The following is a 21806-nucleotide window of genomic DNA, read 5'->3' as shown; positions in this document are numbered from 1 at the left end:
TGTGATTGGTTCGATTCAATCAATTTGAAAATTAAACCAATCAGAGTTCTGAATAGAATATGATAATTCTCCCGCCAACTGTGTTTGTTTGCAAGAACTTGCCAATTCTTGCATTTTTGCTACACGTAGTGTGTCAAGATTTTACGTGTAAAAGAAAATGTAGAGGAAAGTTCAATGGTTTTCTTTCATAACATCAACCCTGGGGCACGTGTCCAAGTAAAATGGCGAGGGGAGATTGAAAACGGAACCATTCGGTACGCGGGAAGCTTGGTGGCTAAAGATGGCGATTGGGTTGGCATCGAGCTAGACAATAGAGGTAGTGTAAATGATGGTGCTTCACGCTTTAAAAAGAGAGTTTGAACGTGTTAGAATAAGTTAATAATAATATCCATACCTCAAGAACAAATTTAGACAAAGTAATGTTAACATTAAGCTAATATATAGTGTTTTACACTTAAGATAAACTTTAACACGCACGTTTAGCTACGTTTGTAAGCTCGAGTGTATTGTTGTCTTTATAAAGTGCCTCGTGTTTGATTGTTATCTTAACATAGATCTTTGGCTTCTCCTAAAGCAACAAGAAGACGTTTCTTTCTATAACCTTTACAATTCAAAACAGCTTTCTCTGGTTTCTGAAGCAATTGTTTACTTAATTTGGGGGGAGCAACAAAAAAATTCATCTACTCTTCCCGTTCTTTCTTCGTTTTCGGTAACCATATATCGACAAGCTCTCAAAAAAAATTGTTCAAATTGATGATTGTCAACTTATTTCATGAAATAACCTTCAACGGCAGCCTGTCATCTTAGCTCTTCCTCCCCCCCCCCCCCCCCCTCCCTGCCTGATTATGCTGACTACTTCAATGGTGAAGTTGTAGTGAGACTAAACCTAAAATACCTGTAACGGGACTCTGTTTTTACCCCATATGAGCCAATGGGCTTCATACCAAACTTTTGTCAGTATGAAAACTAACATTGAATTTTCTCTTTAATTTGAAGTTGGCAACACAAGTGGTCTTTACAAGGGTATCCAGTACTTCCACTGCCAAGAAGGACACGGTATCTTCACACATGCAAGAAACGTTAGATTTCTTCCCAGCAAAAGAACGTAAGATGTTGTTAACCTAGCCTCCTTTGCAGACACTCTTTTGGCTCATCACGTAATTTTTCCTCCCATGTTAACCCAGATGCCAGCATGATTATTGGATTACAACTTTGTCATTATATAAATTTATAAACTTTTGATGTTAACACTTGTTCACTTCAGGTTACATGATCCGTACAAGCCAGTGTCCAAGACATCGTTCATAGACGAGACCCTTTTTGCAAAAACTGAAGGTACAAGTCCAAGTGTGGAAGCCATTAAATTTTTTATTTGTGTTTAAATAAATGTTAATGTTCCAAACATGTCTTGTGGTGTATGTTCTTAGATTTTATATATTTTATTTTTAAACAGTTATTATATCATTAACTGTGATGAATTTTTTCTTTCTCAACAGCCACTCCAGTGAAAAGCTACCCTGATCCTGAGGTCATATCTTCTAAGTACCTCAACAGAGTGAAAACATTAATTCAAGGTCATTATTTACTCTTTGTTTGTTTGTTTGTTTGTTTTTTACATGATAATATTAATATAAACAAGTGGAACAAAACTTTTACCAAAATCATAATCAAAAGTAATGTCAGATCAACCATCAAACTGTTAGTGTATAATTATTTTCAACACAAAGTAATGTGACCTAATTTTTAACAGGTGAAGATGATTGGACCAAGGGAAAAACAAGATTCAACAAAAGCCATTCAGTTGGAGCACATATCCTGCCTGCGACCAGGAGCCAGTCAGCAATGGCACTGCATCAGGAGGCTGACTACAGCTGGAACAAACCATTTATTTCTCCTTCCTCTATTCCTAACATTCATGTGCCACAGCCAATTCTTAAGCGCATGTTAAGAATGGAATACTTTGGTACGACCATACCAAGGTATTCCAGTCTGTCCTAAGCAACAACTGAAGGCCGAGTGCGTAACCATCTTATCTCAAATTTTGCCAACTTGATACCTTGTTTTGCTCAAAATTAAGCATAAATCAATAGAAAAAAAAACAGCAATGTTCTCTGAAAAATTGAAAGCAATATGCAGAAATTCACACTTTTGAGCAAAACAAAAAAATCAGCCTTAAATTTGACATGATACAGTTATGCACTCAGCACTTCAACTGATGAAATTTGTCAAAATGCCACTTTGTTGTTCCTTACAATTAAAGGACTTGGCATGAGGATCACAAAATCCCCTCCAATATTAAGCTCCCCAGAAACAAGTTCTCCCCCAAAAAATTATCCCTAAAGAGTCTCTTGGATGAATTTGAGCCCAATTTTGTGGCACACCAGTAACCAAGGCCAGATTAGACCACACAAAACTGTTTTACTGCAAAATTCAATCTGAGCCCCCAAAAAGATTTTAAAACTTGACATCAAGTAGTTACGCACTCAGCTCTTCAGTTCGTAACTAATTAAATTTTAATGTAGAAATTTCACTGAATGAACAAACAGCTAACGGTTCCACAGTTGTTTGTTTTAGTTCCACCAACATTCAATTTGTTTTAGGCATAGATTTGTTTCCTGTGTTTTAATTAATGCGGTTTTGACCAACGTGGAAGCTGTGTTTACATAAAAACTGTTAAATGAAGGTTGCATACAAAAATAAGAACAGTCTACTTAGTTTCCATTAAAAACTGGCTAAGCAATAGTTTTTTTAGATTATTATTATTTAATGTTCAGTTTTGAACAGAAAACCTGTACTTTCAAGTTATCACTCGTAAGATGAAATCCAGACATCATTGTTTTCACGTTTTTGTGTTATTCTGACCACGCGTAACCCAAGCTCAAGCTGTGGGCAGTGATCATCCTGTGTAATAGTGGTCACGGCGAAAATATTTATGGTCAGGTTTAGGAGGTAGAAATACTGGAAAGTTCTTATTATGATAAAAATGACATACCTTGTTTCTATGGCATAGAAACAAGGTACGTCCTCTTATTGAGAACTTTCCAGTATTTCTACTTCCTAAACCCAATTGTAAATATTCCCGTACACACTCTTATATTTTCACTGTGACCCCTATTACACAGATAATCATTGCTCACAGCTTGAGCTTGGGCTGCCTGTGTTCTGACAGGAGATTACAGTCGAACCAGGTCAAGTGTACCCCCCTAGATTCTATTAATGAATCTATTATTTGAAAATTGAACCCGTTAGTCGTTTCAAGTATTCAAATCAAAATTAGATTTCTGATTGGATTATACGAACAATACATGAAACCAGAAAGCCAGAAAGCCCGCGGGAAAAACCTCTCTTAATATATTCAGAGCGGCAATTTCTTGACTTATATAACAATGGATTTTCCAAAAAGCAGATTTTTCTTGATTTACAGCAGTCAACGCGTACTATCAGAAAAAAAATTCGCCATTTTAAACCGGGCACGGTGGTCCTGTCGCGTAAGTTTAAACTCGCTAATGATCACTAAATGGACATTTTACGTTTGTACACTTGCGTTTTTCCGTTAGTTATTCAAAAACAAAAATGAAAAAGGACTGGAAGCGTTTTATTATAATAAACGGTTCTCTTTTTGAGGTATATGCAAATTAATTTGGCGAAAAGTATGCGAACTCACAATGAAAGATGTTCATTTCAGTTGACCTTCGACAATGGCAGCACATGTGTTGCGCTATTCATCGCGGTATAATGGACAGTCTGGTGAAATAATAATACATACCAAACTTTTTCATGCTACAAGGTGTGTGATGCTAGCTATACATGAAAGATAAATTGGAATTTTTCAACCCGACTCATTTGCAAGCGCTTGACTTTGTGCTCTTGCCATGACCAAATTTGCATAATGAATTATATGAATGTGTCAACAACACGCAGGAACAGTTTTAACGAACGAGCTGTTTCAATTATGTACTGTAGTTTGAATTTTACAGGCTATTGCTTTTACTGTTAGCGCGGATCTATGTTATACGAATTTTAATTTGAACATCGATCCGCGCAAACAATGACTAAATGAATGCATTCTTTGAAACGACTAATCGGTTCAATTTTCAAATAATCGATCCATTAATAGAGTCTAGGGGGGTACGCTTGACCTGGTTCGACTGTAATGTAAATTTATGCAGAAGTGTTTTAGTAGAAAAGCATAGATATCGAACTTGGTTTCTGTGAAACAATCGAATAACTTGCACAGTGTACTTCATTCGTTTCCTTTTGTTTTTGTTTTTCACAGTTATTAAAAATATATTTTACATGAATAAATATACAATGTCATGTACCGGAACCACCAGGTGTTGTGTTACTTGGTGATGTCACGCCAGGTGCAGCAATCTTTGGTGTTCCTGGACTGGCTATTCTCTGTTGTCCTGTGCTTGAACTTGTCAGTCCAGTTGGCAATAAACCCACCACTGACACCATCCCCCCTGGTGTTGGAGTAGTTGGGGTTGTACCCCTAGAGGGGAAGCTTATAGTAAATGTACCAGGGGTGGTGGGAGTAGCCACTTTTATTGGACTTGCCCCTGGGGTGGTGGGTGTGGTCAGAGTTGTCAACCCTGATGTTAGCACCCCAGTTACTGCATGTACTGTCAGTGTAGATGGCTTTTTCATGGCATTGATGGTCTGTCGCATCTGCGAGACTTTAGTACATAGAAGTCGCCCTATTCCTCCAAATTCTTTTTCATACTGTTCAGGAGAATCTGGCGGCAGGCGAATTCTGAGTAATACGCCAGGGCAGTGTTTCTGCAGTGAAAGGAAAATCAGAATTTACAATCCTTTTATAGCTTTCAGTCTTTCAAATGGTCAAGTCAGTTGCTGTCAGTGTAATAAATTAAAGGGAACCTCCACTCTAATGACAAATTGATGTTAAACATTGGAAATAATGTCTAAAATTTAAAATTTGATTTTGAAAAGTGGAATAACATTCAAGTGTGCTAAGAATTACGTATCATGACTGCCTATTTTCGCTTTTAAATTTCTAGCGTACCACCATTTTGGATTTTATGACATCAGACATTTGCCGCCATTGTAAGTAAGCAGAGGCTCTTTTGTGTGAAACAATTTGGCAACTGCATGATGTCATGAAATCTAAAATGGAGCCGTCTGGGAAATTAATTTTAAAAGCCAATTAAAATAGGCAATAATATTATTTCCATATTTTCCAACGAAATTTGAAATTAGACTATTTTCAACAATTTTTCAACGTCTGTTTATGCCGAGAGTGGAGGTTTCCTTTAATGATGATGCAAAAGACTGCTTACCAGTAGCAGATTTTTAAGATTCTCAGCAGCATTTTTCTCCACTGGATCCACTCTTTCTTGTGCTTGTTTAATCAGAGCACTTTCAAGTTTGAGTCTTGAAAGGATAAGAACTTTGACGACCTGTCAATAAATTATTGTGAGATTGTAAAATCTAAAACAAAAATTCCACCATCATGATCAAAGCTCAAGAGGTTGAAACTGAAATTTTTACCTCCTGCCCTAGCTCTGCAAGCCCAGTAATAGCTCCATAATGAGTGGAAAGTGATGCCTTCTCCTGGTGTAAAGCCTGTACAAATGATTTCCAATGGTAAAGAGGTTTTAGTACGTAAAATGTAAGTTGCACTCTGATCATAAAAAAGGTTCATAATTATTAACTTGATGGCAATCCATTGCAGGGTCACTCCCAGAGACTGTTTACTTGGGTTCTTTATGGGAAGGTTCCATCCAAAAGGGGTCCCTTTTTCACCCTTAAAGAGTGCAAAAGGGTAGATTTTAGTATTTCAATCAGTTGCAAAAAGACCTATTGAACCAAAAGGGCAACAGAAACTGAACAGAAATTTCAATGCAAAGATTATGCATGTTTTTTGAAAAATAACAAGGTGATTCAATTCATTAATTATTTTCCTGTTTCAAAATGCTTAATATATAATCCATCAGCTAACTATCGGTGAACTGTTGGCCAACAGGTTTTTGGGGGAGCTATTGTTCAATTTACCTCGACTTCATACAAACTTCCCCTTCTGTTTATATGATCATATTATCAGATTGAGTAGGCTTAAATTACTCCAAGACTTACATACCTTGCAGTAGGTTTTTGTGACTCGTGTTTGGACATTATTGGTGGTTGAATTAAAAGACCTGATAGACAAAAATAGATAGGAATTCACTAAACTTCCTATTTAAGAAATTGCTCAAACTTATCCTTTGAACCACAAGATTGATATGACAAGAGTGTGGAGTTTTTAAGTAACAGACCTGCAGATCTGTGCGATAAGTCTGGATCCAAAGTCTCGTAGTGCCCAGTGGTTATCAGTGTCTGGCTTGGGACTCAGTTGTTTACTCACAATACAGGTGATCACTGCAGGAATTAACTCATGCAACTGTTGACAGAAAAAGTAAACAAAATTATGAAGATAGATTAACATCACTATAACTGTTATATATTGACACCTTTGTGTTACACGATTTCCAGACCTGATCAGGACAAGCATCAACTTTATAAATTTCAAATTTGTACTATATTATATTCTTGCAAATCATCTCAGTCCCTAGTTGAAACAGTACTTTTTATGATAGGTATGCAAAGAACGCTCTTTTGAATGAGAAACCTACAACAGCTTAGCTTCCAATATTGGATCAGCATGAATTGGCCTTTGAACAACCCACCCCTGTGCTTTAGATGAATTAAAACTACATGTACCACAAGCATTACTTCCGAATCCACAAATGGAATGCCAACTTACATATTTTTCTAAGTAGAGAGTTGGATTATCCAAGAGTGCTTTGACCATACGCATCAAGTAGATAAGTAGAACCAGGTTATTCTGGGCTACATTCACTCTTACCTACAAAAGTTGAAACACAAACTTATTATGAAATTGCTCACAACATGTCATATATTTTGTGGTGCTTTCCATAAACTTGCGAGAATGAGATCAGATGTTGGTTACATCTCTAAAAGCAATATCAGTCAACTATTTTTTTCTCACCAAATAAACCACAAACATGATCATGACACTGGCATGACATTGTCATCATCACTCCCATGATTTTAGAGTTAATTCTCCTTACTGACTGCCATACACTCCTTTCAATGTTAGTTCTGAGAATTTGGTGTTACATCAGACAACATACAGTACTCAATGACATTCTTTTATTCTCATCAACTGGTACAAAGGGGGAAGCAGACCCCCACCCTCTACATAATGTAGTGAATAGTTATATACATCTCATAAGACGTTTCGGTGTGTAGTATCACTGTGTATTTTTACAAATGTGCTGTCTTTTGACTGAATAAAAATAGACAGTAATACTACATGCCAATTTAACATCTAATCGGAGATTTATTATCCAAAGCAACCTTTTAGGTACGAGGTGGCCTCAACTATAAGCCTGGTGGTTTCTAGAGGTCACCTCGCCATACATTAACCACTCAATTAATTGTAAATATATTAGAAAGAAAGGCAAAGAAACTTCAAACTTCAAAAACCTTTTACAACAAGGAACAAAGAGAACTATGAGAAAAAGGTAAATGGGATGAGAATACCCACATTAAGAAACCAGTTCTCTACAGCATTTACTGTTAGTACAAATAACGACCAAACTAGGTTTTTACTGTACAGTAGCTCAGTCATGCAATATTTGAACAGTTCTAAGTGGAGTTGAATAATAAGTGAATGACTAATGTTGCAGTTAACTGTACTGCGACTGTAGTAGCTCAGTGCAAAGAAAGAGCAGCTGAAGATGAGCAATGGTCTGACCAAACCATTTGACTCTTGATAATAACTTACCCCTTCTGCAATGAAAGTACTAAACCGTGGTAACATCTGGTAGAGACCAGGGTCAGTTGACAGACTCTGAAGTGCTTCCTAAAAAAGGGTTGTATGTTATTAAAGACATTAGGCACATTCAACATACTATTACTAGCAGTGACCTGCATTTTCTGCAGTACAAACTGATGCTCCGCCACAGGTAAGAGTTTGGCATGGAGTAGGATGGGCTCTCTTTAAAAGTTTCAGTTCAGTTCACTTTATTGATTTGCCTCACACACACAAATACGACATTAACAAATTAAACATTAACAAGCCAAGGTAGCCGAGGAAGCCAATAAGCCTTATATAACGGACTACCTTGGATAAATGTTAAAAATAACTTCAGTTGATAAGTCTGTCCTTGGCAGGACTATCTATCTTAACATATAAATATTTCTAATATACGCAAATAATCATTAGATTAGGATAAAAAAGTGAAAAACAAAAAGAAAGGAAAAAAGAAAAAAGCACACTCAAGTACACTAAAAGCAGTAAAATTTTCCTACATCAAAAGAGAAAACCTAAGCTTTGGAGTGAACAGAGCAAAAAAGGCAGAATGTGAGAAAGTTTTGAAATCAGGTTTCAACCTGCCGCTGACTCAATTTAGATGTTGTTGTCTGAAAAATGGCTTCAACAACAAGAATGGACTGAATGACTTGTAGTTGTACTTGTAGATGGTTCTGCAACCACTCTTTCAATTTTGATTGCTGGCCGAGGAAAATAGAACTGTGTACATAGAAAGATGACAAGTATGAGGAATTAACTTACAGCCCTTCTAGATTCACAGGATCCCACACAGGCCTCTGTGATTTCTTTGTAATACAGCTGTTGTTCCTGGCAAGAATTTAAACATTTGTTTTAGCAAAGAAAGAGCAGGCATTTAGCGATGTCATGGTGGCTGTTTGTTAGACATATATATCTAGCTGAATTTTTGAAAACTGTAAATACTAAAGATTACATCCCATGCCACTTAAAGCTTTTCACACTACACGTCAACCCCCTGACTATTGAAAGCAACCACCCAACCACTGTTTCAATACCAATTTCCCTTTCATCCACTGCATTTGCACTCAGAGCCACAGATAAAGTTTGTATGAAGTCAATTTAAAATGGAAGAATAGCTCCCCTGTAAACCTGTCAGCCAACAGTTCATGGACAGTTAGCCAACAGATCACCAACAGATTATATATTAAGCACTGAGAAACAGGAAAATAAAAAGAACTGTATCACCTTATTATTTTTCCAACAGCAAGCATAATCTTTACATTGAAATTTAGCCCCATCCTGCTAAAAGAACCAGCTCATTGCAATTGGGTAAAATATCACTCATCTTGACACAAAGGCATACACCATCAGGCATTTAGAGGGGAAAGTAATTTTCTGGGTATCGAAAAGACCGGTGTCCAATTAAACTTGTCCAACATTAGGTGAATTTTTACTGAATTTTCCCCATAAGTAGAAAGGCCTTCTGGTTAAGACCAACATACCATAGATAATTCATGGGTGACTTGTGGTTTTGTTTTATCATTCTTGTCTCCACTGTCTCCTGTAGTACTGCTCCCAATGTTCTTTTTTACACCATCTTGTTTCTTTGTACTCTTACCGCTTGTTTTCACTGTTTGTGGTTTAGAAGCTTTTGGACCAGTTGGTATTCCTGTGGGTAATACAGGTTTACTATCCTTTGCCTGTACTTGGATTGGCACTAAAATACAGTAAATTAGAACAGCAACTCATTAAATAAAATCATTCTAGACAATGTAACTTAAAATCCCTTCTTAAGAGCGATTTAGACGGTATGATTTTCTCTTACGACTGTCGCATGCGATTTCTAGAGCGCGCGTTGCTTGCCTCATGTAAAAATCGTACACAACTCTTGCCACTCAACATTGCCTTTACCTACGATTGTCGTAGGATTTTAAAACATGTTTTAAAATCCTACGACATTTTTCGTGTTGTGTGCGCCTGTCGTAAGGATGTTGTAGGTTGATTTACACGACGCGATTCGTGTTGTAGGCATGGCGTAAGCGTGTCGCATGCGACAAATCGTAGGCAAAATCGTACCATCCAAATCGCCCTTTAGAGTGTTTTGTGTCACCAACAAGCCAATCACAACAATCATTTAAGAATATTTGAGAAAATAAATTGTGTCCTGATTCTGTCATTATTTTAGAGATTGGAAAATAAAAATAATTATCTTTCAGGATCCAAAAAAATTAAAGTGTTATAAGCTTTCAATTCCTTCACAGAATCTTAAGTGAGAGGTTAATTTATGTCACGTAAGTTGAGATGGTGTGAGTCATGGGTCCAAAAAGACTGCTGGTAGTTTGTAACCATTGTCTTGATTAAGAGTGGTCCCCTGACACTGTATCTCGATGGCGTCTCTCAAAACAAACTATAGAAGAAATTTTTCTGCCAAAACAGCAATCAGAGTCACTTTCCAGTCTCTTAGATCCTATATGGTTAAATACCTGGAGGAGGATTCTCTGGAATGGCTGGCTGTAAACCTTCTATACTCAACCAGTGAGCTACAAAACAAGATTGACATTTTCATTACTACAAATTCATATGGATTACTTAACAAAAACCTATTCGGATTTGTAAATACTTCAAAAACTGTACAAACCTTTAATGGTAACATCAACTGGAATACGAGGTAGTTGAGAGCTCACAATTTCATTCAGATCAATCTCAGGATCATTGTAATAATGCAACTCCCTTCCACCACCGCTAGCAAACCGGAATGGAATGAATTCCTTGGAGCTAAACCCATAAAGAGGCTGTGTGTGGAATTTAACAATGTAAACTGAGAACTTTATATCATTAATTAAATTCAAATATACCGGTAGATTGATTTTAAGTACTTTTAGCCAGTTTGTCTTGAATGCAAGCAGTCGTAAAAGCAACTAAGTCAGCAATTCAAGTTATCGCTGTCAGGGATGAAGCATTGGTGAGAGCACTCGCCTTCCACCAGTGTGGTGTGCGTTCGATTCCCAGTGTTGATGCCATATGTGCTTTGAGTTTGTTGCTGGTTCTCGTCCCTGCTCCGAGGGTTTTTCTCTGGGTACTTCGGTATTTCAAATTCCAATTTGTGTGGAAACAATAGAGCCACTCTGAACAACTCTATGGATGTGCCACTGAAATGCCCATTTATTTTTTTACTGTATTTATTTACTATTTTGGTCACCATGGTGAGTAGAAAAAGGAAAGAAGACTTTGAAGACTAAAATAATAATTATTAATAATATAATTAATATAATATTAATAATAATATTATAATTGTTAAGTGAAGGTTGACAATTAGGTGGGTGTTTCAGGAGTGACATGGTGTAGTTCTCATTTCTTTTCCAAACAAAAAGAAAACATTTGACAATATATGCGCAAGAACAATTACACAAGTATTGATTTCCTTCAAAGTTCTTGCAGTTCACTTCTTTTTCCAGTTGTATGAAGACCAGAGATGTTATTTTTCATTGTGATCATAAAAAAAGAAATTCCAACAGGAATTTTCCAAAGAGTATACACTTTGAAAACACACTTTGACTGGCTGGGAAGAAAATCAAATGACTTTCTAGTTTCACGCTCAATTTTACCATTGTAATGACCACAGTCTCACCTCAATGTTTTGCACATGCAAGGCATTGTCAATGTCTCCTGTGATAAGCTTCCTCCGTTTTGAGTGCTGCATAAATTTTGCAGACTCCTAGTGGTAAAAAATGAAAAGTGGACAACTGCAATCAGCTCCCAGTGTAGTTTGTTTATGAATACAATATACTCATAAATAATAATATTATTGATGAGTACAATATTTTACAGTTATCGTAAACTCTGGAACTGATGCAATGTTAAATGTGACACCTTTTTTGGTTTATTTATCATTTTTCTCTTGTTTGTTTGTTTGTTTTTTGATGTGTTTAAATTCGCCGTTACCACCATTGAGTGTGAACTGCTCCTTCATGGACGTATTTGGTTAGTTAACTGTTGTTAATTCATTTAAAAGATAAAGATGATCTTAAACCGTACTTAAGGACGGTGCCTACTAATACCAAAGTATTTTTGTGCGGCTTATAACTATGTGGGGTAAGTAGACCATAGCAAGGGCTATTGGAATCCAAAAAGGATATTGGGGGTAACCACACATTTTTAGAGATACTTAAGGAATAATATCTCTCAAAGGCGCCAAAATATAAAGCAATGTATGAGATTTTTCCCAAACTTAAGCTTAATTATCTCTGAAAAATGCATGGTTACCCCCAATTTTCTTTTGAGGTACCAAAAGCATTTGCTAAGTTCTGATTTCTCTGCATAGTTTTAAACCACGCAAAAATATTCAGAATGTATTAGTAGGCACCACCCATAGGAAACCCAAGTATCTTGCGATGCACAGAACGTATGCGCAGTACCAATAGTAGGCACCGTCCTTAACTAAACAATAATACTGGTGTTTAGTCTACGGAAACCTCATTGCAATGTGTCACTTTCACTGCGTGTTGAACACAGTGTTCAAATAACTTTAAGCAAAATTTTTCAAGATGAAGAGTAGAAGATCGTTAAATGAAAATTTCGTTGAGTCTAACATTGGTCAAATTCAACAAAAGTTTATGAGACCTTCAAAGATCGTTACATGACAGCTGGTGAACAAACTTCCATTGTTGATGTTCATCTTAACATCTTCACTTCAACTACATGTATAAAACATCCTGGACAATACGCATTTCAATTCTAACAAACGTTCAAATAGTTATTATTTTAACCTTGTCGCACAACACACGTTCAGCACAAAGAAGCCGTTTAAATCTTTATACCTGTGCAAGTTGCTTCAATCTATAAGTTCCATCATCAATCAACAGATTTATCGCCTCATCATTGAGGTTGGAGATTCCCATGGATTCTGAAATAAGCTTGATACTTTCTGCTGTTAACTGTCCTTCAACTTCGACTTTCTCTTCATCATCTTCCATTGCAAATCAAGATATATCCGCCTCTGAACTGAAAGCTTTTAGCCCGCCATGTTTTCCGCCATTTGCAAATTGATTAGACAATAATTATGATCAGCGGGTGTATTTATTTACAAAATTTTACTTCATGTATGGTCAATAATTTGTGGTACGCCGTATATGTATCCCAGAATACCCCTCAACTCTGGCAGCACTGAGTCGGGTAGCTGGGATCAGGAAGGAGTACGCGCCTGTGTGAATTTGATCATAGTATACGTATGGATGGGTAAATAAATTAATGAATGTTAATGCCTTCGGATCAAACATTTTCTAAAGAGTGAAGACTCGTAGGGACGTTAGCAACATAAACAAATCTATAAAGAAAGCCAAAAATACAAAAAGGCTTAAACGGAATTAACGGGGACAAGAACATGGCTTTCTTAACATTTAAATCGAATTTACAGTGGCAGATACATCCATCTGAAGTAGATACAAGTTAAAACGCGCCTTTTAACATGTTAATATAACAATAAAAAAAATTAAAAATAATTTGAGCAAAATGCTCCCCCGTCTCTGCTCCCCCCTACCCCCTCATTGGGGTAGAGTTACTGGGCGCAGAGTCTCTGCAGAGTCCCACCCTCACCGGTCCATCCGCCGAGGGAGCTCCGAAAACCTGATGTTGCTGAAAACATTATATATAGGACGCGACAGCGTCTTTCCCTCCCATGTGGGACACATTTTCTTAGACGTGCACGAGGCACGGCCTCGTTTTGGTGCGAAGCTTGTTTTCGTCCTATAACGTCATAAAATCACTTTTTTCGTTTACAACTCTGACAGAAGTCTTGAACGCGTGGATTTCTTGACATCTTTTAGGCTGATGTCGATTACATCAAGGATTTTCTTGAAAATGTTCGTCTTAAGGTGGGGGTTCACCTGAAAGCCGTTTTCACGCCCCTTAAAATCGGTCAAATGGAATAATACAAAAACCCTCCATTCATAACACAAATCAATGATTTGGGGTGTTTTTTGAATTTTTGGGTGATTTTTAGGTATATTTGGAAGGAAATAATTTTTCTTGAAGGATTGGTAAAATTGAAAGAAATAAGAAATGTTGGAGATTTAGTGAAGTTTTAAAATTAGAATTTGTAGTTAATAATTAATAGACGGATACCAAGTTAGTCCACTAGCAACCTGGGGTGCTCTTGCGTGGTTATCGACTGTCTGTTAGTGTTCCAAAAATCATTTTCCTTCTTCTATCCATTCTTAAAACCTCTTCAAATTTCACTCAAATTCAGGTAGAGCCCCACATTAATGCCATGATTTTTCGATACCGGCGCGGCTTTGAACTGAGCTTATCAACCTGTTCTGTCCTGTTCGTTGCCCGGATTAGTAAAATAAAGTTCCTCGCGAGATGAAATTTTCGCGCGCGCGCGAGTTTTGCTCACTTTACTCCCTAACAAAAATGAAGGGACTACTCGCAGACTAGTTCCAAACGTTCTGCGGTTTATGGAAAACGAAGTGGAGAGGTCAGTGAGAGGTGGTGAGCGAGGAAAAAGGTGGAGTGTATATGGCATTTCATGAACCGCGATCTGATATTATTTTGGCGTCAACGCGAATGATTGTTTCGGCTACCCCGTGAAACGTGATTTGCTACTGGTGCAGGCATGCTCTATGATTTGTTTACCTGGCGTGCACCGAGAACTGAATTTCTATTTTTGCCGCGAAATGTGAAGGGTCAGAAGGCTTGTTTGCCACGTGATCCTTTCGGATCACGTGATAAAAGATTGTTGAAGACCGCTGGAAGGTAGCATCTTGTTGAACATGTTTACCGCGCCTCTATACTCCTCGACAAAAAGTTGAAGATTACATGGGAAAATAGGAAAATTTTTCTTCGAGCTCTATTTTTTCTTTGTTTCCCACAGTCTTCAGTGGTGTACGCCTGGAACAGTAGCTGATTTAGCGAGCAACTGATGCAGAAACGGGTGATCATGAAAAATAAATTTAACATCGCTTTGCGACTCCACCCAAAAATATTGAGTAAAAAAAATTCAATATATTTAAGTGTCAATGTATTTAGCGCAAAGCACCAATTGGGGACCCTCTCCTGATCGAATTGCAATTTGAAATAGTTTGTTTTCAAGGAGAGAGGAAAACTGGAGTACCCGGAAAAAAACTAAACCTCTCGAAGCAAGGACGACAACCAACAACAAACTCAACCTACACATGACGTCGAGTCCGGGAATCGGAGCACTCGGATTTCCATTCTCCGAGTATTCCTGTGTCAGTCACTGAATACCGACACCATTCTCAGCATAAAAGGAATTAAATCTTTATTTACGTGAGATTTTTTATTCTTTCAACCAGACTGAAATCTCTCGAAAGATTACCCAGTGTTTTGCATCTGCTTTTAAAACAATTTTGAGGCATTTGACAGGAAAGCTTATAACATTTTCCAACATGATTGCGTTTGAAACCGGGTCGCTAAAATCACCGATTTGTACGCATTGTGATTCATCGCAACTGTTGGTTTCTGTGTTACTTGGACACGCCATGAGTACACTGTCATGTAGCGTGTCCCTGTACAGCGGACTTCCAGTGCGTATGCGCACGCGCGATATTTGTATTGGTTCCTTGAACACCATAACAAAGTTGTCATCTGCCTTTGGTGCCCTAAGCCAGGCAAACCCTTTCTTCTCATAAAAAGCCTTCTCCAATCCATGATCCTCGTGAAAATCACCCTCTATCTTAAACTCTACTTGAGGTTTTATACCGTGGAGTTCCTTCTCCATGTCGAACAGCACCTCCTCGCTACTTTGTTGTGGCATTTTTACACTGTATCTGATAAACCCATACATATCTACCATTTGAATAGGAAGCTGTCCATCTGAAAACATGGCACCAAATTCAGCCATATCTCCGGCAAGTTTTCTCGAATAAAGCCGTCCTAGCCCAGGAAAAGCGTGCGCTCCAAAGTTGGATGAATAAGAAGACAAGTGTTCCTTTTCGAAATTATTAATCCTCTCTTTGATAATAGGAAAGTAAGGCCTATTGGTGCGCGCCTGATCAGTTAAAAGTAAGAAGTTTTTGGAAATTCGAAAGCAATATTCGAAAAGAAAAGTTAACCTCTTATTAAAATATGCCGTCTTGCTTTTGAAACCGTCAGTAAAAGACACATTGCCCCATCCTAAACGTTCCGCACTAACTTCCTTCAAAAATGCAGTGGTTGGTGATACGACATGAATAAGTCCAAACTGAAGCTCCCTTTGAAAGTCCTTTTCTATGCGCTGTAAGGTGGCTGTGTTTGAGTCTCTGTCCAATGCTACGACTATGACAATTTCAGGAGAATCCGTGGACTTCGTGTGCTCTGCCATGGAATGAAGAGCTTGTATGAGGTTTTCTTCGTCATCTTCCGTGCTTAAAATACCAATACTCAGAAAAACTGTAAAGAGTGGAGTAAAACATGAGTTAGTTAGTGAACAGAAAGAAGGGTAAGCGAACGGTATGGGCCAAATTATACAGCGGTTGGCACAAGTTTCCTCGACTTCCCAGCACTTAAACTTTGACGGATCAATATTACCACTCTTGATCAGGGAGTCCCACCCTGATCACTTGGGTTTGTTTCATGGTATCCCTGTTTTCAAATCAAAGGTTGTGTTTTGTAATTTGCCAACTGGTTTGCCTCCCACCAGTTGGGATTTTTAATATATGTTATTTTCAGTTCGTATATTTATTTCACCGATTTTTAGTTCCCCAATTAGCGCTACAGTGCTAAATACTTCGACACTTAAATAAGGTCATTTGTTTATTTATTTATTTATTTATTCTTAATTAACATTGGTAACAAGTTATGCTCATTTTATTGGGAATACCGTATTCAAGACAAGTCTCAGTACTGAGGTTCAATAAAGTATGTATGTACATTTGTAATCGAGCCGCCCCACTACTCTCATTCTTTAACACCACGTTAGATGCTGTCAACATTACTCATCCTAGCAGAATGCACAACGTCTGATCACATGCCCAGTAAACCAACCTCGTTCCTAAGGCGACATTCAAAATGGCGGACGGCAACGAATATCCTGGACACGCTGAAAACACTCCACAATATCGTGGCGTACTTTGTGCACGTGACACACACTTGATTTTCTTCTTCGCCACGTTTTTTCCGGGATCAAATATTGTATCCTGCCGGCAGCCATATTTGATGCGCGAAAAAGTGTAAGGAAGACAAAAAGCGAATGTTTGTCACGTGAAAAATATTCCATGATGTGTGTAGTATTTTGCAGCGTGTCCCAAAGTCTTCGCCCCAATCCACAATTTTCGACAATAACAACAACAAAACCCAAGGGGCTACGTTGCCCAGTAAATAATCTCAGCTAGCCACTTGTACTCCTTTAGGTCAATGGTAAATTCAAAGGGTTCCAGTGACTTCTGTCAGGGAATTTCGCTATTGGGAGTGAAAAGTCGAGTGACTATAATACCTTCATCTATTTTGCTACCAAGCACAAGTCCCTGGCTCGTATCCACATCGCTCAGCAATCTTCTGCAGTGTTTACACGGGCATTCTGACGCAGGAATCCCCATACCACAAGTAAGTGATGTTGAAATGTGCCTCAAATATAAATCTGTCGAAGACACAAAAAGATATAATGTAATGAAAGACTGGAAATAGCCTCTTTCGTCTCCGAAATTTTTGCATAGTGCGAAAAAATTCGACGGATCGAGCGAGGCCTCCTCACTTTTACCACAGATTTTTCATAATTATTTTGTTTATACATTTCCGCGCCACGCCGTGGTAGCTGACGAGAAAGGAGCGACTACTCGGCAGGCGGTCTAATGTAATAGACCTTGTGCAAACACGAATACGAAGGCGATGAGAAAGATCAAAGACAAAGGATTGATGAGCAAAACAATTGCTGTACACTGCGTTACGGATAAATTTTACTTGTTTGACGTCCTCCGCAAAACAACACCTTCCCGCTTAGCACAGGAATAATTTTTACATTTTTACGCCTACGCGAGTACTATGTTTAAAGATAACTGCTCGATTTTTAGCCCAGTTTTCAGTAAAAGAGTTGCAAGTCTATTTTCAGGAAGACTGGCTAATAAGGCTAAAATTGGGTCATCAGTCGAAATCTACAGTAAACTGGTCTTGAATGTTACAAGCTGTTCTCTTTTCGGCTAAAGTCATTCCTGTTGAATCACATAAAAATATCGAAAGAGATACAATCGGTGGTACTTTTAGATATAGAAATTTTCAAGAATTGAAAACATGGTACTCACGTTTTAGAACCGATCCGGCGTTAAAAAATATTATCCCGTAAAGAACAAGGATAAAGAAACGTTGCTTTCCCATCTTAAATGAATTTTACCAGAATTCTGTACAGGGGGTTAGTTTCTAAAAAAACTGCGGTGCTGCGTCAACGAATGTTTGCTTTACCAGAAATAGTTCCATTCAAATCTTTGAAATAAACGACGTGAATTTGATCCCTCGTCCGCCATGGCAACCGTACACAGCCTGGAAGAACGCGGTCTACTGTGTGCCGACTCTTTCTACGCTCTAGCTAATTTTATACACTTTGAATAAAAGATATTATTCTCACATATGAACAACATTTGTTGTCTTGGATACTTAAACCCTTAAGCCCTAACAGTGATCAGCATTAAATTTCTCCTTTTAATATCAATGCTTATTCAACCCCCGAGGTCACGAGAATTAAGGATGTGATCACCCAAGGTGAATTTTCTTGATATTTTAATAACTTCTCCCCAGTATGCTTATAAGAAAAGTATGGAGATAAGATAGGAGAATTTGTTCACTTATCGGGTTCATTTGGATGGATGGTTCGTATGGACTAAATCACCTTAGAAATTCACATTTTAGTTTCAAAGAAATCTAAAGAGTTCTTCGGCAAAATTTCCGCTCAAAATTTAGGGACAATAGAAAACTAATTCCTTTCGTGTTCGGAGGGGGAAATATCTCTATAAAATGTGAAGTAAGATCAGATAGCATTTTCGTAAAGCCATGAACACTGCCTTGTTGGGCAAAAAGATATTTAACAAACCCTCCCCTCCCCCACCACCACTAAGCCTTCCCCTCTGGTATCCCCTGAGCTCGACGAAAACACAGACACGGACTACGGTGTTGGTATGTCGTTGGTAATGAGAGGCTTGGGACAGAGAAAGAACCAATTCTGAATTGATCATGGAGTTTCCCTCCCCGCAGAAGCCACTTTCCGGCGCGAAGGGAGACAAATAAGGAGAGTGAAACAAAGTGGAGTGTGGAGGTGGAGGGGAGACAATGAAGGGACTGGAGAAGGTGAAATAATGAGGAGCGAGTGGGTCGAGCGAACTGTAGTTTAAAGCTCTTATCCACTGACTCTGTGCCGGGATCGAAGGAACGATTCCTTTTTCGCCAATTGAAGGAATCGATCCGGCTCGATAAGCTTCATTAAACAGAAATTTATTGAAAATGAAGGCAAAAAAATTTTAACTGTAAAATTATCGGATTTTATGCCTTATTTCAAAGGAAGATCCTCCGATAACATGCCTTTTAAAACAACTGTAGTTTAAAGCTCTGGTCCACTCTATGTATCGACGCGTGAACGATTCCTTCTTCGCCAATTGAAAGAATCGATCCGGCTGAATAAGCCTCATTAAACAGAAGTTCTTTGAAAATGAAGGCAAAAAAATTAAACTGTAAAATTATGGGATTACTGATGCCTTATTTCAATGGAAAATCCACCGGCAACATGCCTTAACATAACAACTGTAGTTTAAAGATCTGATCCACTATAAATCGACGGATTAATTCGTTCTTCTCTTATTGCAGGAATCGATCCGGCTGAATACGCTCCATTAAACAGAAGTTCTTTGGAAATGAAGGCAAAAAATTAAACTTAAAAATGTGGGATTTCATGCCTTATTTCAACAGAAGGTCCTCGGACAACATGCCTTAACGGCAACCGTAGTTTAAATCTCTGATCCACTCTATAAATCGACGGATAGATTCCTTCTTGTCTTATTGCAGGAATCGATCCGGCCGAATAAGCTTCATACAGCAACAGAAGTTCTTTGGAAATGAAGTCAATGAAGACAAATAGAAAAATTAAACTGTAAAATTATGGGATTTCATGCCTTATTTCACTGCACCTCAGATCCTCCGACGGCAAGCCTTAACAACTGTAGTTTCAAGTTCTTAACCACTTTATGGATCGACGGATCGATTCAACGTCGTCATCATCTCAATAAGGTCGGAAAAGCAGGGTAGGCAACACACCAATTACTCACGATAAAAAACTTATGAAGTTCATGAAAATTTGACCGGATCGATTGAGGTATGAAGTTATTTTTTGTAATTCTTTTTCTTCCTTAAAACACCTAGATAGAGAAGAACAAACTAATATTATAAGATATTCGACGTGGTACTGATGTCTCGGCGCATCCAAAAAAGTCTTTTCTAGCCAAGTGTAATTCAAAACTTCTCTGGCTGGCTAAAAACTAGTGTACGCTACCGCTTGCTGGCAAGCTGGAAACATTTCCCTTGCACTGGCTGGCATTGTCTTCCTTTCGCTATTTTCAATTTTGCTGGCTAGTTGACAGACATCATACCTATCGCTGGCTGAGATTTTTTCTTCCAATAGTCTTGCTCGCTGACAGTGAAGAGCGGGTATTTTTTCCCAGGGGCGTTAAATAGTAACCAAGATTGATGTGGGGACACTCAGCTAGTGCTTAGTGCACCGATACGATGAATTTTCTCTAAAAGGGTCGTTGGTTCTCCTGTCAACAGCTCGTAAATTGAGTCGAAAAAAAAAAGACTCTGTCCCTCTAAAACTTTCTGCGACTTAAATTTTTAGCTAAAGCATCCAAACAAATTATACAGTTTGCTATTTGCTGTCGGCTGTCATTGTATTTTCTTTTTTACTAATGAAGTTGAAACTGCAAAGAAGTAAAATAAAACCAATATTGTTAATGTACTGTAGTAAACAGTCAAACAGTCAAACCTCTTGTAAGTGATCACAAATTAAATTAAAATAAATTCTGAACATATTAAGGGTCACATTTTTAAAAATGATCTATCATTTCAACAGTCATAAACAGTCACTTCTAGCAAAATTTAATGTGGAAATTACAGGTTGATGGGGTCAACCAAGAAAAAACGACAACAACAACAAGAAAACAATTGCCTTTAATCATCATAACAGCTATTATACTATTTTAATGCACCTGCAATTTTTCTATTTAAACCCATAACACCTCTCACAGCAAATCTTTATGGCTGTAAAAGTGTTTCATTAGATGAATATAAATGGCCCAGCGTAGGTCAGTGTGTTGCCAAAAAATAATATTGATAATAATATATTATATTCCATGTTATGAGTGTAAATAAAAAAAATGAGAAAACTCTCATTTATCTCATTCTAGTGAGATTAAAAGGCTTTTCAAATAATAATAATAATAATAATAATAATAATAATAATAATAATAATAATTATAATAATAATAATAATATTAATAATAATAATTCTTTATGAATAAATTTATTCCAAAACGGCATGTACACGAAATGCAAAAGCCCCTTAAGATTCGTAAGCTTTCTTCAAGTTAATCGTTCCTTATTATAATACCTACTTGCATGGTGCTATAAAAATTATAACCTCCCTTAGGTAGATGTTTACCTCCTGTAGGTGGATGTTATGAGTTGGTAAAAATGAAAATTATGAAATTCAAGGGAATGATAGAAAAGCTCCTTATTATCCCAAGTTTTCCTGCTAGAGTGTAAGCTTATATGCGTATGAATTGACTATTATAAAACATAAACTATAAAATGTACACTGTAGGCTACTCTACCTCCCTTAGGTAGATGTTAACCTCCTGTAGGTGGATGTTATGAGTTAGTAATAAATGAAATGACACTCAGGTCAACGATTAAAAAAGCCCGTGCAAGATTGTAAGTCTTAATGCTTGTAAATAAGCTTTCCATGTGTACGATTGTGCCAGTATAACACATACGATACAAACGTGGTGCTATAAAACGTACC

General features: G+C 37.6%; 3 protein-coding genes across 3 annotated transcripts; 1 reads left to right on the top strand and 2 right to left on the bottom strand.

Moving 5' to 3' along the window:
- The first annotated feature begins 67 nt into the window (after nt 1-67).
- Nucleotides 68-2097, top strand: LOC146452051 (CAP-Gly domain-containing linker protein 3-like). The gene is made up of 5 exons (XM_085098216.1): nt 68-316; nt 997-1105; nt 1265-1335; nt 1497-1574; nt 1751-2097. Exons 1-5 carry the CDS (start codon nt 175-177, stop codon nt 1996-1998), a joined length of 648 nt encoding a protein of 215 aa, XP_084954342.1. The 5' UTR covers nt 68-174; the 3' UTR covers nt 1999-2097.
- A 2071-nt stretch (nt 2098-4168) lies between these two features.
- Nucleotides 4169-12865, bottom strand: LOC146452050 (transcription initiation factor TFIID subunit 6-like). The gene is made up of 13 exons (XM_085098215.1): nt 12634-12865; nt 11445-11531; nt 10455-10608; nt 10300-10356; nt 9319-9533; nt 8600-8665; nt 7811-7888; nt 6764-6865; nt 6276-6400; nt 6101-6158; nt 5512-5586; nt 5301-5420; nt 4169-4782 (listed from the first exon to the last, which is right to left on the bottom strand). The coding sequence occupies exons 1-13, from the start codon at nt 12787-12789 to the stop codon at nt 4315-4317; spliced, it is 1761 nt and encodes a 586-aa protein (XP_084954341.1). The 5' UTR covers nt 12790-12865; the 3' UTR covers nt 4169-4314.
- A 2227-nt stretch (nt 12866-15092) lies between these two features.
- On the bottom strand, nt 15093-18329 carry LOC146452049 (alpha-1,3-mannosyl-glycoprotein 4-beta-N-acetylglucosaminyltransferase C-like). The gene is made up of 3 exons (XM_085098410.1): nt 18049-18329; nt 17247-17390; nt 15093-16204 (listed from the first exon to the last, which is right to left on the bottom strand). Exons 1-3 carry the CDS (start codon nt 18119-18121, stop codon nt 15114-15116), a joined length of 1308 nt encoding a protein of 435 aa, XP_084954536.1. The 5' UTR covers nt 18122-18329; the 3' UTR covers nt 15093-15113.
- Between the last annotated feature and the right edge of the window lie 3477 nt (nt 18330-21806).

The sequence above is a fragment of the Pavona decussata genome, unplaced genomic scaffold, assembly GCF_977016875.1.
Source record: "Pavona decussata unplaced genomic scaffold, jaPavDecu1.1 SCAFFOLD_381, whole genome shotgun sequence".
Taxonomy (NCBI): Eukaryota; Metazoa; Cnidaria; class Anthozoa; order Scleractinia; family Agariciidae; genus Pavona; species Pavona decussata.
Note: the sequence above shows the minus strand (reverse complement) of the source record. Positions and strands in the feature narration are given on the sequence as shown.

Excerpts from the sequence above, each read along its gene's own strand:
- LOC146452051 (XM_085098216.1), top strand. The coding sequence starts at position 175 with ATGGTTTTCTTTCATAACATCAACCCTGGGGCACGTGTCCAAGTAAAA. Across the intron at positions 1,336-1,496 it reads CCTTTTTGCAAAAACTGAAG|CCACTCCAGTGAAAAGCTAC; the intron begins GTACAAGTCCAA and ends CTTTCTCAACAG. Across the intron at positions 1,575-1,750 it reads AGTGAAAACATTAATTCAAG|GTGAAGATGATTGGACCAAG; the intron begins GTCATTATTTAC and ends AATTTTTAACAG.
- LOC146452050 (XM_085098215.1), bottom strand. The coding sequence starts at position 12,789 with ATGGAAGATGATGAAGAGAAAGTCGAAGTTGAAGGACAGTTAACAGCA. Across the intron at positions 11,532-12,633 it reads GATTGAAGCAACTTGCACAG|GAGTCTGCAAAATTTATGCA; the intron begins GTATAAAGATTT and ends TTTTACCACTAG. Across the intron at positions 5,421-5,511 it reads TTGCAGAGCTAGGGCAGGAG|GTCGTCAAAGTTCTTATCCT; the intron begins GTAAAAATTTCA and ends ATTTATTGACAG.
- LOC146452049 (XM_085098410.1), bottom strand. The coding sequence starts at position 18,121 with ATGGGAAAGCAACGTTTCTTTATCCTTGTTCTTTACGGGATAATATTT. Across the intron at positions 17,391-18,048 it reads CGCCGGATCGGTTCTAAAAC|ATTTATATTTGAGGCACATT; the intron begins GTGAGTACCATG and ends TGTCTTCGACAG. Across the intron at positions 16,205-17,246 it reads TGGTAGCAAAATAGATGAAG|TTTTTCTGAGTATTGGTATT; the intron begins GTATTATAGTCA and ends CACTCTTTACAG.